At 35.6% G+C, this 18,986-nt stretch overlaps 1 protein-coding gene and 1 long non-coding RNA gene across 2 annotated transcripts; one reads left to right on the top strand and one right to left on the bottom strand.

Moving 5' to 3' along the window:
- Window positions 1-3,319: 3,319 nt before the first annotated feature.
- LOC127498413 (uncharacterized) lies at window positions 3,320-7,913 on the top strand. The gene is made up of 2 exons (XR_007925878.1): window positions 3,320-5,784; window positions 7,069-7,913. It is a non-coding gene; the product is annotated as an uncharacterized LOC127498413 (long non-coding RNA).
- LOC127498408 (calpain-1 catalytic subunit-like) lies at window positions 7,588-15,933 on the bottom strand. Its single transcript, XM_051867715.1, has 13 exons — window positions 15,772-15,933; window positions 15,239-15,500; window positions 14,879-14,951; window positions 14,630-14,748; window positions 14,406-14,539; window positions 13,949-14,123; window positions 13,657-13,731; window positions 11,186-11,271; window positions 9,268-9,342; window positions 9,024-9,184; window positions 8,394-8,560; window positions 8,286-8,297; window positions 7,588-8,142 (listed from the first exon to the last, which is right to left on the bottom strand). Exons 2-13 carry the CDS (start codon window positions 15,473-15,475, stop codon window positions 7,909-7,911), a joined length of 1,548 nt encoding a protein of 515 aa, XP_051723675.1. The 5' UTR covers window positions 15,476-15,500; window positions 15,772-15,933; the 3' UTR covers window positions 7,588-7,908.
- Between the last annotated feature and the right edge of the window lie 3,053 nt (window positions 15,934-18,986).

Here is an 18,986-nt window from a genome sequence, read left to right as displayed (position 1 = left end):
CGGAAAGAGAGACAGGATCCTATATCAAACCGTTTATTAGACTCCATGTAAAGCTATTGTAGGAGACCTCCAAAACAAAAGGAACCTTTAAAATAGCATTATAAGGGCACTTCCTGCTGTTTTCACCAGCTGTAAGTGCCCAATTTTTAAGTCTTAGAGCGAAGTTCAAATATATCAACCTGTAAACTGTACAAAATGAAAGCATTACATTAACAGCCCTGGTGTGCAGCAGTGTTTTATAGAACAATTGAACACAAAAATGACAGTTGGGGAATTACGGTTTTGAGGATCCTATCAACCACTTCCTTCAGACTGTGGGTTAAGTTTCATAGTTTGATTATAACTGCTTTGCCCACACACTCTCAGGCACACAGAGGATCATCAGGCTTTGACAGGCTCCAGCACACTTCCTAATGTTAATTCACACACACCAGCAGCAGTCTGTGCGTGACAGGAGCTTTAGATGTGTCTGTAGGCCACCCACTGACAGGCATATGTAATGCCACATTGCCGACGCTACCGCTTTGTGATGTTGGCTGCGTTATATAACTTTGTTAGGGCAGCCTTGATTCTAGTCATTGTGCTTGTCTATTATACTGCTAGATATCTTATTTATTTCTTTGCAGGACTGCAATTAGGACTCTCCCTTCTTCTGAAGGTTGTGTCCTGAAGCAAGAGCAAAGAACACTGCATTAGAACATTATCTCTACAGTAAACAATAGATTCAGTGTTAGCAGACATGCAGGCAGAAAGCTTGGGGCTTTAATTCCCCTTAACACTAACCTAAGGCCATTTAATTGTTTTGGGCATAATGGCAATGTTGCCATGTATGCTTATTATAAGCACCTTTGTTATAACCAGGTTGCTTATTTTTTTCTGTGAGATCTGGCAACCCTGCATAACGGATAAGGCCCTGTTTGGGTGTGTCTACATTGGCTGTGGTTGACAGTTTTATGTCAAGATCTTGATCAAAGCTGTTTCTCATGTTGTTTTTGAGGTGTACTTCACCCATCAGTCAGATTACTAGTGCTGCATGCTAACCACTATAACTTCATTACTGCTTTTACAAAAGTATTACATACATTATGTGATTGTTATTAATCACATATGTATAAATATTCTGGATTCAATACAAGTTAAGCTCAAACAATAGCATTTGTGGCATAATATTGATTACCACAAAAAATAATTTTGATGTCAGTCATTTTCAATAATAATAATAATAATAATAATAAAAACTACAGCACTTATATACAAAGTAAAAAGGCAAATTTTACAGTATTTAAAAGCAGATATATGATTAGTGCTGTCAAATTGATTAATCGCGATTAATCACATCTAAGTGTGTAAATGTGTATGTGTGTGTGTATATATATATATATATATATATATATACACACACACACACATTTATAAACTTTTATGTTTGATGTGATTAATCATGATTGATTTGACATGAATAATAATGATTAATATTAATTTAATATACATTAATAATATATAATTTATACAATTTCTTAAATAATTTCTTGTTTAAACTAAAGTATTGTTTGAACTATAAAGTTGTACTAGTAATTTTTATGGTCAATTCAGGATTTTAGGTGTTATGCTGCCATGACAGCAAAGTTGTAAATCATCTGTAAAATCATGTTAACATGCATTACGTCATGTGGTTATATATTTGAAACTGTATTTTAACATTAACGGATTAGCTCCATTCACTTCAATTGTACATGCTTTTTGCTGCTTCTTTTTTTTAAAGAATATTTTGTGGTAATCAATATTATGCCACAAATACTGTCGATTGAGCTTAGTTGTATTGAACCCAGAATATTCTTAAAAAAAAAAAAAAAAAAAAAAAAAAAAAGCTTATGGATGGTGCATGTAATGGGTCTCTAAGATTAGATGCATTCTTTCAGCCCAACAGAACCACACCACATGATGTCACTGTCCACCAATCAGAGGCCCAGATGGCCCATGATGTAAAACAGTATGTCACAGATCCTTTCCTGCTGTGTTGAGTAATCACATTACAAATCAGTGTCAAAGCCAGCCATCCGGTTGGTTTGTATAATTAATAATTTAAAAAAAAACTATCAATTACCATTTTAATAGGCTCTGTTTGTGTACAGACTTTAATTAGTGATCAGTGTGTATTCTGCATGTGAATAAAAGGATCTGCTATTATTGTACAGTCCTTGGTTAATGTCTATAAGGTACAGTTTTCACTGCCCTATTAGGGTCATTGCCCTCAGCTTAGTGTGTTTTCATGCATAAAGGCACAAATCCCAATTTTTGTAGTGAGAACTAACATAAAAATATTAAAATTACCATAAAAATTGGCTAGTTTTTAATGCATAAAATCTATGTATATTTTTGGCTAGTTCAAGAACTCTGTATTTAACATTTGAATTGTACAACAATGTCTTACTTTTGACAGTCTGTTGAATTGATATTTAATTAATTGTAGTAAAAATGTTTAAATAAATTTAATATTTAATTAAATATTAATATTTAATTTATTATAGTACAATATTTTAATATATTCAATTATTTATTACATTTTTTTTATGTGTGTGTGTGTGTGTTTTAGTGTTTATTTATTGTCTATTGCTAAAAAAAATGACAAAACCTTGTTCTGACCAAAATCTTGTTTAATATAATATAAAGTATGGATTAAGCACCTCCTTTCACTGTTCATTTGTTTAAAAAAAACATATAATTAGGCTACATTAAGAGTTTCAGTTCCTGTTTTGTACCCTATTTGTAGAAAGTGTCTTTGACGTCTGCCTTGGTTAAGCCAGAAAGAAAGAGGAAGTGTTTGCTTTCCATAGTAACTGTTGCAGGGGAAGTGAGACATCTTCTGGGTAAAACTGTGAGCTGTTATTGTTAAAAAATGAGAACTAGTGTTGAGTCATAACCACTTACATGAAACCAGAAATTTTCACTCTGAATTTAACCTCATTTAATTTTCTAAAGCAATCTTCAGTTCTCTCTATTTCACATAGCCTAATTCAGAAAACATGCAGGCTCATTCTCAAGTTGCAAGTGCGCTACTGTTGCCTGTACAGCGCCATCTGTTGGTTGCCTTGAAGAAAAGCATAAGGGGTTTACTTCATATAAATGGTTTTACTTGGAAAGAGGTGGATACTCATCCATAACGGTATTTATTTATTTATAATTTTTTATATATATATATGGTTCTTATTCATTGTTTTATGAATTTGCAGTATTTTGTGGGTGCATGTGTTGCAGAATGTGATGAGATATAAGAGAGAACATGGTTTGACCAGCATTAAATATGGTTTTCTGTAAATATGATTTTCCAGTGTCTGTAGATGCCACAAAAGCACTAAAACCTGAGAACGAGTTGCGGTGACAGCACAGATGGCTCCACTTGGGCTATTAATGGGGTTTAACCTCAGCAAACTCTATGACCTGACAGTCCTCTGCAGGGTGCACAGTTATTAACAGCTGATGTCCAGCAGTGAGAGCCCGAGGGCTGACCGGTCAAATTCTGAAGTGATTTAGAAGGCTAATCCCAAAAATGGATATGATGGTGAAATCAGATTTATTCATTTATTTATTTTTTATGATGCAATTTCTATAAAACCAACACATAACCAAAAGCGGCATTTAAAAAAACAATATTAAAAGAAAACTTGTCATTATATTTTTAAAATGTATTCTTATATGCAACTAAGAGGAACCTCATTTAAATTTAATAGCTTAAACTTGTTTACTTTTATTTATATTTAAACATATTTATTAAAATTTATTTAAATATAAACTGAAACGGGCCTCGTAACAAAAGTAGTCTCTGCTTGCGCTTGAAAAAGAGCCCTGCCCCCTGCCAATGCCACCAAAATTAATAAAAAAATGCCCACAAAATTAAAGATATGGTTGTTTTTAATATTTATAAAGAATATAGCGATTTAAACCATATCACATGAGTAAGAGAGCTGTTTTCCGGAATATCTGCATATTTGCAAATTTCATATTGATTTTATACAACAGTTAAATGAACGAGAAGTTAATATTAGGTAACTTACATTTTATATATAGAATATATTGTCTGTTTTTGCTCTATTTCAACAATGAAATTAATTCCAAACTATCCATAGTAGAGCCATTGCACGTCTCCGAGCAACACTAGCAATCCTATTAACTAGCAGTCCTAGTAATATTTCTTTACTGAATGTATCTGCGTTTATGAAAGAATCATTCTATTGAATTATTTAATAACTCATTCATAAAGACAGTTTCTGCGTCCCAATTCACCTACATATAATATGCCCTAAAATGATGTAGGCCTACTGTTTTTGTGAGGCCAGCTTTGGCACATTCCACTTCGTCATTTCCGTCTCTAATGCGTCATATATCTTAGTTATGTGCATCCTGTCACAGTTCAAACTGCCCTGTCAATCATCTTGTTACAGTTAAAATCCTCGAGATTCAATTTAATTTAATTTCCTATCATATCAGAGAGAAACATAGTAGGTCTCGCACATCCGCCATGGTTGTAGTTTCTTAACACTTCTTATTCATGTTTGTAGTTCTAACAGAATCCTCTTCCAACGCAAGATCTGCACTTTGGATTCTAACTGGAAAAAGTAAACTATCCAGGTAGGGGCACCATCCGATTTGGGACACTGTGGGTGTCCAAACTGCGTTTTTGAGCCCTTGAAGGGCACTTCAGGAAGGGGACACCATTTGTAGGAACATTCCAAAGAAAAAACAAACAACTGAATCAGTGAACAACTGAATCACTGAACAACACAAGTCTGTTAGCGAAGGTAACATGCAATGCTCACTTCAAGGAAGTAATTTAATCGTTTATGGTCATGTGACTCAGGGTGACAAGTCCTTGTCATTCATTTTAAATCTAGATATAGAGAGTTGGACTTAACGTATAAACAGAATAATTCAAGTTGGTTTGTTTTGTTGTGATATAGTACACACATTTTCATCATGCATTTCATATTAAGTTTTAAAAAGTTTCATAGGTAAGAAATGTGTTTAATGCTTAACTTATAAATTTAAGAGCAGATCAGGAACACACACACACATAAAGCATGTCATAATAAATGTACATTTATTTGTATCATATTAATAGCAATAATAAGATATTCCTGTTGTCGCTGCCTAGCTTTGTCATGGTAACATTCCATGTGAAGCTAATGAGGAAGTTAAGAATGTTGTGGGTGTGTGCGAAAAATCGCATGATATACAATCCTTTAAACACATGAAAAATGTGAAGGCGCCCCCGGTGGCCATTTTCTTTTGAATTTCTCACAGGCCACTTGGGCAGTGAGTCAAACAGAGGCCTGTGTTAACCTTGTCTGATAGCTGCTCAAACTTTTAGGGGAGAATGCTGATCCTTGGAAATTGTAATAATTACAATAGAGTTTCAGCGCTATGTACTTGAACCCCTAAATATAACAGATAATAAAGTAATTGCAGTTGCACTGCATAAAATGCTTTTGTCTTTCTTTTTTTTTTCGTCATATGGGGGCCTACGACGGCCTCCGAACTGCAAAGGCCGCCTCTGTGTGGGTGTTTGTGTGTCACAACAAAGCTGCACCACTGTTGAATTTATCCTACCTGTTTCTTCATGAAGTTAGTCTGGACGTCCTCTTTCAGATTCTGTTTCCTGTGCTTGTGTTGGCTGAGGAGGTCAGGAGGTCACTGAGATTATGACCCGAGGCCATCTGAGGGTCAAACTTTCTAAAGTGACATCAAGAAAAAGGGGTAATCAAGACAAGTTCAGTTTTCTGGAAAAATGTAAGTGATTGTGAAACTAATAAAGTTAAAAGAAACCCAAACATTAATTATATTAAATATGTCAGTAAATTTACTTAAAATGACTAATGTCTAAAGGAAAGACATTAAAACAAAGAAAACAAGTAAATGCTGTACACGTGCAGTGGCTCATTGTGCTTTGTGTGTTGTGTCAACATTCACACGTTGTCATTGTAGTAAGAGGCCCATGCATGCATTATCCGTAAAACATTATCCCAGTGTTTATATACCCTCCATATGACATCCTGTCCACCACTGAACACAGGTTTACGCTATCTGTTTGACTAAACTATATATATATAATCTAAACTATAAACAAATAATATAAATAATCTTCAAAGTACAATACAATATATTGTGGGAGTGGAATAGGTCACAACAAGCGAGAAAGATTGGCATGGAGCAGCTAAATTTTGAACTGCATGGGAATCACCTGTTGTCTGCTGGCAAAAAAAGGACGCGACAGAGGTCGTTACAAAATAAGAATGAACATTGGCTTGGCTTTTCAGAGATGGTAAGAACTGAGGGATTTGAAATGTAAAAGCGATGAGGAGATGGCATTTTTTATTACTCAACTGGTAAGGTATTTTATTAAACAGATAAATTGCCATATGTAGGTCTCTAACAGAGCTCATTGTAAAGCATTATCTATTGTGAAGAGTCATTTCATTATAGTTGTTGTAGCGCTGCACTGTTATTTAGTTTCAAGGAAGTACCGTGTCTAATAATGGGTGTAAAACTACAGTAATGTCTTCAGCTAGCCAGCTTGAGATCCTTTCCATCTAAAGTGGTTATATCTCTTAAGCCTAGTAGTGAATGTTTACGAGCAGTAAGATAATCTCTCCTGTTTTTTAGTTATGAGAAAGAACCATATTCATCCACACAGTCACACAGAGCCAAAACTGTTCTTCCACAAAATGCATGCAGTTCTATTTTTTTAACCGCTAGAGGGCCAAAAGTAACATAGTGTAATATTAATAATTTAATTTAATAATTTTTAAGTAGTTTCTTTCAATTCTATTGGTCCTTCTAAGACCTCATTTACACCTGGTATTAAGATCCATATGAGGCGGACCAAAGTGGACAGAGCTAAATTCAAGTATATAAAAAAAAAAGGCCCAAGACGTTTTGTGATCGTAAATATGCCAATTTCACGTCCACCAAAAATAACCTATAATGTTCACATAATATAATGAAATACTTGAAACTAATATGTGACTTGAAATCAGATTAATTAATTAAATACTTTTTAATGTCGTCTACCAGCAGGGGCTACGAGGAAGACGATAACAACCTGTCAATCTCTGACGCCCGGCAACACTTTGATTTAGCGATGATTTAGGTACAAAACCAGAGACTCTCCCTCCTCGAATCCGGCCTGGTCAACCGTCAAAGCCAAAGGAGACGCATTTAAAACTCATGTTACTGGTGTAAACAGAGAAACTTCTCGGCTGACCACTTGTAAGATCACAAGAGACGGATCTCAGTACCAGCTCTGTGGCGATGCTCTCACATTTCTGTGTTGTGATGTCAGTTTTAGCGAACTACTGCCCTCTACTGTAAGGAAACCGTAACTGCAGTGTAAGTTCACTACAGTGACTCCTCACTTCTTCCTCCAGAAACTAGAAAAAAAAACACTAATATACAATAAATAACTAGTTTTATGGATTTGGAGCAATTCAGCTGTAAAAACTCGACGCAGCCGCACAAGCAGCTAACTAGTCTTATAGCATAGCAAATATTAAAATTGTAATCAGACATTTGAAATAATACATGGAAAAATAATTGTTTGAAAAAAATGGTTTATTTTTTTAGTAGTGTACATTTCCAGAATGTGTTTTCAGAGTTAACCGTAACCCTGTAAAAGTAACATTACGTATATATACTAATAACACATTAAATTCACAGCTCACAAATGCAGATATTACATAAAATAAACAGTACAAGGGAAACATTAATGCTTGTAAAACCTCAAAAAAAGCCCCAGGGGAATGTATATAGCACTGGATATATGAAACTGTCAGTATTGCAGTAGTGTTTTTTTTTTTGTTTGTTTGTTTGTTTTCATTTAACTGGAATCCCACTGATAGGTCACCGATAATGACCTCATACATATGTCATCTCAGGTTTTTTGTTTCTCTTATGGGATTCACTCTTTGAGTAGATACACAACCTGAATTTTGCACACTCGTTAGGACTGAAAGTGGATGGTACAATGAGATACTCTCCTGGTTCAAGCTTGAAGAATTTCATCACATGTCTTGTATTGATGTAGTTCCCACTATCTTCCACCGGGCGTTTGCGGTAGAAGAACTTGGCTGGGAGCTTCTCATCTTTCATCTAAAGGAGAATGAAATATAAATGGGTATTCAAGCAACCAGTTAATTTTGTAAATGTCATCTAATTTATGTATTTTCAAAGCAAAAAAAAAAAAGTAGTTAGAGAGTTTAACACTTTTGAGCTTGAATTATATTTTCACTTGCCTCTGGTGGTATCTGTTAAAGAAGAAAATAGAATAGCACACCATTAATAAGTGGAATAAGTTACTGTATTCTGTGACATTTGCTGTGAGTTATTTTGTTAATACTGACCGCATAAACACCAAAGCCAATGGAGTAGTTAGAAACTTCACTTCTGTATCTTTTTTCATGGTTCTGCATGAGGGACACCAGTATGTTTTCAGGGCACTGGCCACTAGCACATGCCTTATCAAGCTCCTCAATCCTCACCCGAAACTGAGGGTTTGTCCAGAAAGAGTCTACAAGACATCCATTGAATCAGACCTTTGTGGCACATGCAGTATAGGCAGATATGTGCATACACACTTGTATATGTGGTTTACGGGAACTCTCCAAAGGCGTAATAGTTTTTATACTGTACAAACTGTATATTCTATCCCCTTACACTAAACCTAACCATCACAGAAAAAATTGGATACAGGAAGTGTTTACGTTGTAATAACCATGTTATTATACACATTTGTGTCCTCATAAACCATATATACAAGAACTACACACACACACCATATGGCCAATGTTAAGATGCCCAAAAAACACAACAATGTATTTACTTGTTGAACATTAAATTTAATCATCCATGATTAATAATTTCATGTTGCATGCTGTATCTAATATTTCCATTAATAAAACATACATGCTAGTACGCAATTGTACAAAAAGATCACTTGCCACTTTCTCTCATTATATATATATATGAGCTACCTTTATTATTGAGGCAGCCGCCAGCTGTAGTCCCAGCAACCCAGCTGTCATTGTAGCATGTGGAAGTCCAGCTGCATTCAGAGGAATTGTCCAGAAAATCAGGACTGAGGCAGCAAATATCAGTGTCTTCGAAGTTTTTGGAGAAGTCCTCCATTGACATCCTGCAGTAAAATATGAGTTACTAAAATCTTTTGATTCATTAATGCAGCAAGAAATCATATCTGAAACTACAGTTAATGCCCACCAGAACTCCCCGTCATTGGCCAAAGAACGACACATGGATCGCTCCTTCTCACTCACTTTGTTCCACAACGATGACCTAGTTATGCAAAAGAATATATTAAATATTACATGGGGTTATGTTAACCAAGAAACTAACAGCAGCAAATAAAGAGGAAAAAATATATTGTACCTTTTGAACTGAATGTATATGCTTCTGTTGTTATTTTTGAAGGATTAGTTCACTTTCAAATGAAAATTACCCCAAGCTTTACTCACCCACAAGCAAAGTCCCTTTAAAACAAGTCATTTCACTCGGCAGCCATTTTTGAAACACCTCTCGAGCATTCAAGTGCAGTTCCTATCTCTTAGAATGGGGTAACATCAAATTCTCCAAAGCTGTTTGCCAAGCTTTCAATTAAATTTCATATTTGAAATCACCATTGAAATCTGACAACAACTGTCTCAAAAATGTTGTTTCTAAACACTCGAATCATGACAAAAAAACTGTATTTTTCAGGCTGGATCAAGCTAATGCGCATGCACAGTCCTAAATGCTTGTCTCTTGTGTCTCCATTCGGAGGTGCGCGTCTGACTGTTTCTATAGGAACCGGAGCTTCTAACGGCCGCTGCAGTGAAGCGATGACTTTACCAATCGGCGATTGTCTCTTATATAGAAGGCGGGACTTATTCCGCCATATTGCTCGTTGCGTTTTCTCCCATTCAAAACAATACGAGTGACGCATCTTGTGTTATTATATAGTCTTTGCCCTCAAGCCATTCTAGGTGTATATGACTTTCTTCTTTCTGATTAACACAATCGGAGATATATTAATAAATATCCTGACGCATCCAAGCTTTATAATGGCAGAGAACAGAACCAACGAGTATGAAGCTCAAGAAACTGCATCCATCCATCATAAACGTACTCCACACGGCTCCGGGGGGGTTAATAAAGGCTTTCTGAAGCAAAGCAATGCATTTGTGTAAAATAAATATCCATATTTAACACGTTATGAAGTAAAATATCTAGCTTCCGCCAGACCGCCTTCAGTATTCAAGTTACGAAGAAAGTGTAAAACTCTAGCAGTTCAAAAAGCTTACGTTACGTCCTACGCCTTCCCTATTCAACTTACGGAAAAAGCTTAACTGACGCGACGCCAGTTCCGTTTTTTCCATAATTTGAGTACGGAAGGCAGTCTGGCGGAAGCTAGATATTTTACTTCATAAAATGGAAGGATTCATAATATGGATATTTTTTTTTTACAAAAACGCTTCGCTTTAGAAGGCCTCTGTTAACCCCCCGGAGCTGTGTGGAGTATGTTTATGATGGATAGATGTGAATGGAAGCACTTTCTTCAGCTCATACTCGTTGATCCCGCTCACTGCCATTATAAAGCTCGGATGCGCCAGGATACTTATTAATGTTTCTCTGATTGTGTTCATCAGAAAGAAGAAAGTCAAATACACCTAGGATGGCTTGAGGGTGAGTAAACTAATGAAAGTGAACTAATCCTTTAAGTATTTCTCTACAAGGGTAAAGCTGAATTTTTAATGGCACAGAATTAAACAGGTTGCCAAATTAGCAATTGTATCTCAGGGATTCGTGGATTGAGAGGTATCTTAGATGTGTGTGTCAATTTTAGGATTGTTCAACCATCTTTTTATATATTATCATACAGATTTCTGTCATTTCAACAGGCTGGAATGTTTTAAAGTGACAGCACAAAACATCAGAATTCTTCAACTCTTTAAAGCTAATTGATGTTTGTGCTTTTGTGCTTTGTTCCCCACCAAAAGAACAATGATGTCATTTCCCAGAAGATGATGTCACTGGCTTTTGTTTTTAAAGGGATAGTCTATTACAAAAGACTGACTCAGTGTTGATCAGTGTTGTGATCAGTGTTGTGATTAGCGATCCTGTTGTTTCATATGACTCTTACTTGTCACTCCAGGCACCGTTCCACTCGCCTTTTCCCCAAGGGTTCAACACTCTCACCAGCCTTACTGGTTTTCCTTGGCATGTTACCTGTCAAATACAACGTGACATGACACTTTTAATTCAAAAGTCTATAAAACCTTAGTGTGAGCTGCTTACTTCTTCAGTGGTAGGGGAGCACGGGGCACAAACTAACGCGGGGTTAGTTGTAACACACGTGATTTAAATACTTACACACTTTTTGGAAGATATCACATTTATTTAACAATAGCAAAAGTAAATTTCTTACTTAAGCTATTATTTCATCTATATTTTTTGTTTTTATTTAAAATTAGACAAATCTGATATTATTTTAAACTCCAATCTGTTGTTTAGCAGTTTGGGTAGTTCTTTAATGCTTCACTAACTAGCAGAAGACACTAACCAGGTTTAAATTCCAGTTGCGCAGATAGGGTTCGTTGTAACACTGCGTTACAATGTGCCCCGCTATTAGAACTATACTATTCTATACAGTTACGATACAACTGGCATAATTAACTTTTATGAATTTCTGTTGAGAAACCATGGAAAAAAGTTGAATAAAGACTGGGAGGAAGAACCTGAACATCCAGAAAATATTATTTCAAGAAATGTTCAGCATTTGTACTGTCTCGTCTATTTGTCTTGTGTTCTGTGAGAGCTGTGAGTGCAGGGAGAGGAGTGTTTTTGTTCAGCTCTGTGTTTTTCTGAATGTCTGAATAGGTTTCTTCATCTGTTTGCATGTATTGTTTTGACCAGTGCTGTATAGCTGTGTTTTGCAGAGTGTTCATTGTCAAACTACAAAATTATTTAAATTTGAATTTCTAAAAAAAATGCTATATGAAAAAAATAATTATTGTTTTTTATTGGCAAAATATTTTAGTTTGTCATGTATGTTTTTTAATTAAGTCAGATAAAATTTTTAGCTCATATGGTCATGTTACAACATGCCCCATCACGTGTTACAATGTGTCCCACCTATGGGGCATGTTGTCACATTTCACTTCCTTTCTTTCGGGGTAAATAAAGAAAAAAGTATACACTGTATTAATGAAACAAAGCCACATATTTGTACCAGACATGTGTGAAATTAATGTGGAACCAAAAAAATTTCCTGAACCCTAAGTAGATTTACACAAACTGAGAAAGTCAAAAAGCGTTAGGTTGTGCCCCGCTCTCCCCTATGTCACCACCACAGTGTAAATACAGAATATGCCATTGGTATTTCACCAGGGAAATAACCTATTCACTTCAGGACTGAAGTGTCTAAACACAATTCTTTAAGTTACATAAAGCACAAACATTATTTCAAGAAACTTCTCTTGCAAAATCCCAGGCTTGACGTAAGAGATATGCAGGAATGTATGCAAAGGACATGCCAAAGGGTGGAGCGCATATGGGGCTGAATGCTGGCTGAAGGCATTTAGTAAATAAATACTGGCGTACACAATTACAACAACGGTTAACATAAGAACAAAGCAAGTATGTTGTAGTTCAGGGTCGCCCAATCCTGTTCCTAGAGATCTACCACCTACCTGCAGAGTTCAGATCTAACCCTGATCCAACACACCTGTCTGTAATTATCAAGTAATCCCGAGCTGGTTTCGTTGTGTTTGATCAGGCTTGGAGTTGAACTTTGCAGAAAGGTAGATCTCCAGGAACAGGATTGGGTGCCCCAACACTTGTCTTTTTATATTAGAAGTCTGTCAAATTTGATGGATTATCATTCATATAGAATAATTGAGTATTGGTGTAACTATGAAAATAGTTCACCTCATGCTTATTGAAAATATTCCCAGGTGGTTACATGTCAAGACAGGTCCCAGAACAGAGCCTTGAGGACACTACTTTGGAATGCAACACAAAGTTAAAGTGCAGGAGGTTTTAAAACAAAATGGGCTGGAAATGATCTAATGGAAATAGTGATATTCCTATGGTGAACATATTCAGAAAATTGCTAGACAACTAGATTTTGACATGTCTTAAAGTGTTTTTGTTTTGTTTTATGATAACTGGAATTATCAAAGCAACCCTGGTGAGTTTACTTGCAGTTACATCTTGGAACGGAATGCACTGTTCTTGCTTTCCACTAAGCAATGACATTTCACATTTCACATTAATTTGTATAGCGCTTTTCACCACAGCACAACCTCCATAATGTGGTCTCTAGAGTAATCACAAAGGCCCAGTTTCATAGACAACGCTAAGATTAAGCCAGGATTAGGCCTTAGTTCAATTAGGACATTGAAGTAGCTTTTATAAACATGCCTTAGAAAAAACATTACTGATGTGCATCTTGAGACAAAACAGTGACACTGACAAATTTCAGTTAAGACAGCTCAAACATGCATTTTAGTTTTCTTTTCTTTTAAGCCACATATTGTGCTAATGGGCATTTTATTGAAATTGATCATTTCTGCCATAAGTGATCTGACATTTGATTCTGTGCAGACTTACCTTGAAAACCCCCGTCACTGTGTATGCATGACCTTGAACAATGCCATTGGGTAATACTGTGTTGGCAGATGTTTTCTGATATGAAAAACAGACATACTGTATCAATAATGCTGCCAGGTGAAATATGTATCAGGAAATAGGAAAAGATTCTTTCATGTATAATTAATGCTCTACATTGTTAAAATGTTCACTAAAGTAATTTCTATTTAATTGAACATTGAACTCTTTAATGCAAAACCTAACAAAATACTTCAATGATAACTGAAAGGACAAGCCTGAGGTCACTGCTTACCCCTTGAAATGTACCGCAGGCCATCAGAGCCTTTGCTTTGGCTGCACGGTCCATCAAGCTCCACAAGTCAATAGAAGTTTTAGCTGGTTCAAAGCACACGTGAATGCCACCAGTGAAGTCCAACAGAGCCTCAGATACAAGACCAGCATGCATGTCAGCATAGGAGCCACACAACCTGTAAAAGTCATTCTACATTTCAAATATATACTACAGTGGACCAACAAGCCTTTAATGAATGATTCTTTGGGTTTACTCAAATTGTTGATGATTAAAATCATTGTGACAATGTAAAATGTCAAATACTTCCATCAGTTAAGGCAACTTCAAAATCAGGGTTCTTACAAAACATAAAAAGGGTCATAATCTCTTGTAATTATACTTCAATCATATTTTTATGTTCAATAAGCAAACATGCTTTTATACGATGAAAGAAGAATCATTTTAAGAATAATCCTACTTGGCATAAGCTTTCTCCAGCAAGGCAGGCCAAAACTCATTAGATGTTTTTGAATGAACAAAAATGAGATCGCCATTGATTGTTGGCAGTTTGTCATCAATGACAACGTCAATCCATTTCCCAAATCTCCAGAACTAAATGAATTAAGCAGAAGACAGATGGCTTAAGGATTGATCCATTTGATTTCATAAAATGTATTCAAGTTATTTTGCCAAAAAACTCACTCTAAAGTGAAATATCCCAGCATAATCTTCACCAAATGACTGGTCAACTGGCATGACCTGGTCCATGACATCCTTCTGAAAGGTTAAAGCTCCAACTGAAGCAAGAAACCAGCAGTTTCCTAAGGTGAAAGCATAAATATTAGCAAAATGGATCTTTTATTGAGTTGACAAAAGGCATTATCATGCTATGCAGTATCATTCAAAAGCTAATGCCTACTGGAGTATGTAAATAAACAGAAATAAACATACCCAAATAAGATCCTTGGGAATAGTCAAACCTGGAAACCCCCTTTACAATGAGTTGAGGGTCTGCCACTATTTTCTAAAGAGAGAATTTAATTAAATTAATACATCATTCAATGAAATTTGCCCTGAGGATTTGGGAATAATTAAGATGTCTTGCCACAATTGTAAATCAAAAATGCTGGGAAATGTGACAGATGAACCTGTTCTTACAAGCCCTAAGAGACATTTTGCAACAATTGATGTTGACAGGTTATTTTCAACAAGTTCTTTTAGATATGTTCAAACAATAATGGCTATATACTTTGAACTCTTCTTTAAAGTTACTGAAGGTCTGAAGATGGAAAGTCAATACAGGTAACTTACTGATGGCCTCAACCACTCGATTTGTTGCATATCCAATCCAAGTTTCTTCTTTGGGTCAATGGAGCTGCTGTCTGAAGGAAACTTATCATCAACAAATCTTTTTTTATTTGTGATGCATATCTTCTGCAATTCCTTGTAGTCCTGATCCAAGAAATTCAAAGGGACGTCAAGAGTGCCCATTTTGGGTTTTGTCGCCGGTTCATTCTTGGGTATTTTGTTCACACGAGGTGGAGGCATTTCTTCAGTTGTAAAAGTCTGACTTCTAGGAAAAAAATACAAAGAAAAACAGATAAAAGTGTCACATCTGGAGTCCGTTACCGGTGAGATGACACAGCACTATGCTATACTACGTTGTGTTTTCAAAGACCTAAGAGATAAGAGACTCTAGGCTTGTTAGACCTGTTTGGGAGTGAAATCTTGCCCCTTTCGAAGACATATCTTAAGCAATTCAGAGACTTACAATATAATTAGTGCATAAACTAAAATTTTTTAGATATAAATGATATACTTTACCTTCAAGGATAACAACTCACCTAAATGAGCAGTCTTCTTTTAGTAGGTTTGACTTATTCTCTTTGTTCTGCCCTAGGCTCTGGAATTCCGTGCTCAGACCAAATGATGTTTTCAGGAAGGGTGCAGTGTATTGTGTGTAGGTTTTGTTTTGCACAGTACGTCACTGCACAGGGGCACTGTTGCGTAAACTGAAACAGACTTTCAAATTACTCCTACCTGTGCAGTTGCGTAACAGTTCAATTAATTCCACTATATATAGCCTTAACTCTGAAAAAATGAATATGTAAATGAGGGCTGAAAGCAGTGTGAACTTCAAATATCTTTTTAAGAATGTTGCTGAGCCAATTAAGGTTTATATAATAAAGAATTAATAAAGAAACTGCATCTGACTTATCCTTAATATGGTTAAAATTATGTATAAGATCATGAAAATACAGAAACTCTACTGATCTCTTCACAATTCTCACTCATGTTCTCACCTGAGACTTACCTTAAAAAAATAAGTTTATTCAAGTATTAGTATATTTATTCTTTTAAACTGAAAAATAAGAACATATATTTTCAATTTACTTTTTATGTAGGCTATTTCTCAGAAATATGTACTTCTGAGTAATATACTTAGGCTAAAATTACACTTAAATATAATTTGACTTGAACTGACAGAAAAGTCTAAGTAGGCCTATATTGGCCTATACTTGTACTCAGTCTTTTGATCGAGATATAAAAGTATAATTAATGATTCTAAGTAGGCTTGTAGTTGTGTTTACTCTTTTGATTGAGTGGCCTTAAAAACTCATATAATTTTACATATCGTCTTATAAACTAATCAATTAAGAAAACATATATGTTACTAATTCTGAGTATGTGAATTTTTGTGTTGTCCACTGGAAGTGTACATAATAATTTACTTCATCATAATCTACTCAACTCTTTCCCGGCCACTGACGGAATTTTCCGTCATTTTTGACACAATGCTTCCTGACGGAATTTTTTACTGTTACACGGTAGGAGGCGCTGTTATACATTTTCTGAAAGAGTACAGATCTGAGACGCAGCAGAAATAAGAGAGAGTAGCATTGCTTAGGCACATGTAAAAAATAACTACTGACTACCTAAACTACAAAACTACCTAATGTTACTAAATGAAATATAGAGGCTTTTTAAAAGAAACTTTTGATCAGCATCTAATTCGCCCTCGTATAATTTACTTTATTTTTTTCTCATTAAAACCAAAGATGTTCATCAGTGATTGTATATCAAGAGCAGGGACATGTTTATGTGTATTTTGTTTTGTGATTTCACTGGAAAGAATAGAGTCTCTGGCCGCAACGGCGTTAGCCATAGATTGAAGCGCTCGTCCGAGTGAAGACTGCGCAGTGTGCACGAGCGCCAAGAGCACACTGTTGAGCCACTGATAACAGCGGCAACGAGCACTCAGCATGATTTCAAAAACAACACATCCCAGCGACAGATCGCCTATTATTTAACACAAACGAATGAATTGCTAATCATCTAGAGATGTTTCTTTCGTATTAGTATCCATGCCGCGAGATGTTTCAAAAAGTGGTGGGGACATGTCCCATCCGTCCCACCCGCAAATTACGCCTATGATTGTATGTTCAGATATTCATACAACAAAATATTCTGAAAGTTTTGTGAAAATGATCAAAAATGCTGCCGCTGGCTGGCAACTTACAAGTATACTTGCAGTATAAAACTACTAAACTAGTGGTTTACTGAGTATACTTCAAAGTGTACTTTTATAAACTAAAAATGTGCTGCAATTATAAAAGTACTTAATTATACTTTTTTATGCACTAAAAAGTGGGCCAATAGGTTGTTTGCAATCACGTGGTTCTGGTGACGCGCGAAATTAATGTGGAGGGCAAGCAGTGAAAATTAGAATGGAAGAGATGGGGAAAAGTCCGTACTGTGCTGTTTTAGAAAGGTATAAACCGAAAATCACAACATATTTTGGACGTGAACCTTATGTTATGAAGATGAGCGATTTTTATACTGAATTGAAAGACTTGACTGCCATCGTGGAGGTAGATATAGAGAAGCTGCCGTCACGCCGCGTTCAGGTCTGGTTTTTTTTTTATATCGCACTGCCTTTCTACTAGTGACGTTAAGGGCAGTATTTTTGATTTTGTAGGTCATTTATGCTGAATCGAGAATTGCAACAGGAGCTCACATCATCGTTCAGGGAAAAAACTGGACGGTGTAATACAATTTTCGCCTTTTCTACATATAAAAACACAAGGAAACTGCTGAGGAGGTGATGGGAAGACGCCGTATATCAAATCTAATAATGTTACTGATTAAACCCACTCCCTATCACTCAAAAAAAAAAAAAAAATCACATTGCTGAGTGTTTTTGAAAGTTTTGTATTTTGTTTTTGTGTAATAATTACATTTGCGAGTATGACTCTCACTCGATCGGCTTGTGAATGACTATAACTTGCACTCAGCCACTTCAAAACTGTTCACAAGCTTCTATGGGTTTGATTTTGGTTGTCATTTGTTGAAATAAATACAAAAACGACCGTCTTTGAAATCGCGTAACCCAGCAGAACTGACCGTCATTAAAATCTCATAATGGAACAAAACCAACTAGTTAAAATCTCGTAAAAGAACAAAACATGCCATATTGAGATCTCGTAACTGAACAAATAAAAATTTGACTGACTGACAATGAAAAGCGACTGTCATTAAAATCTCGTAAAAGAACAAAACCGACCGTCATTTAAATCTTGTAATGAAACAAAACTGACCGTCACTAAAATCTCAAAACGAAACGAAACCGACCGTCATTGAAATCTCGTAACTAAACGAAACTGACAGTCATTGAGATCTTGTAAAGGAACAAAACTGTCTGCTATTGAGATCTCCTAAAGGAACAAAACCGACCATCATTGAAATCTCGTAATGAAACAAAACCTTCCGTCATTGAAATCTCGTACCCGAACAAAACAGACGTCATTAAAATCTCATAACCAAATAAAACTGACCTTTATTGAAATCTCATAACGGAAAAAAACGACTGTCTTGTAAAAGAAAAAGGAAAAATCTCATTAGAAAACAAAACCAAGTGGCATTGAAATCTCGTCATGGAAAAAAAAATATGCCATTAAATCTCATAAAGAAACAAAACCGACTGTCATTGAAATCTTAAAATGGAACAAAACCGACCGTCTTTGAAATCTTGTAATGGAACAAAACCAACTGTCATTAA

This window comes from Ctenopharyngodon idella, chromosome 17 (assembly GCF_019924925.1).
Source record: "Ctenopharyngodon idella isolate HZGC_01 chromosome 17, HZGC01, whole genome shotgun sequence".
NCBI classification, from domain to species: Eukaryota; Metazoa; Chordata; class Actinopteri; order Cypriniformes; family Xenocyprididae; genus Ctenopharyngodon; species Ctenopharyngodon idella.
This window is presented reverse-complemented; position numbering and strand designations above follow the sequence as displayed.

Bases quoted from the DNA above. Each gene is read 5' to 3' on its own strand.
- LOC127498408 (XM_051867715.1), bottom strand. From the start codon at position 15,475: ATGCCTCCACCTCGTGTGAACAAAATACCCAAGAATGAACCGGCGACA. The intron at 14,749-14,878 runs GTATGTTTATTT...CTTTCACCTTAG, and splicing joins TTCCCAAGGATCTTATTTGG to GAAACTGCTGGTTTCTTGCT. The intron at 13,732-13,948 runs GTAAGCAGTGAC...TTTTCATATCAG, and splicing joins CCTGCGGTACATTTCAAGGG to AAAACATCTGCCAACACAGT.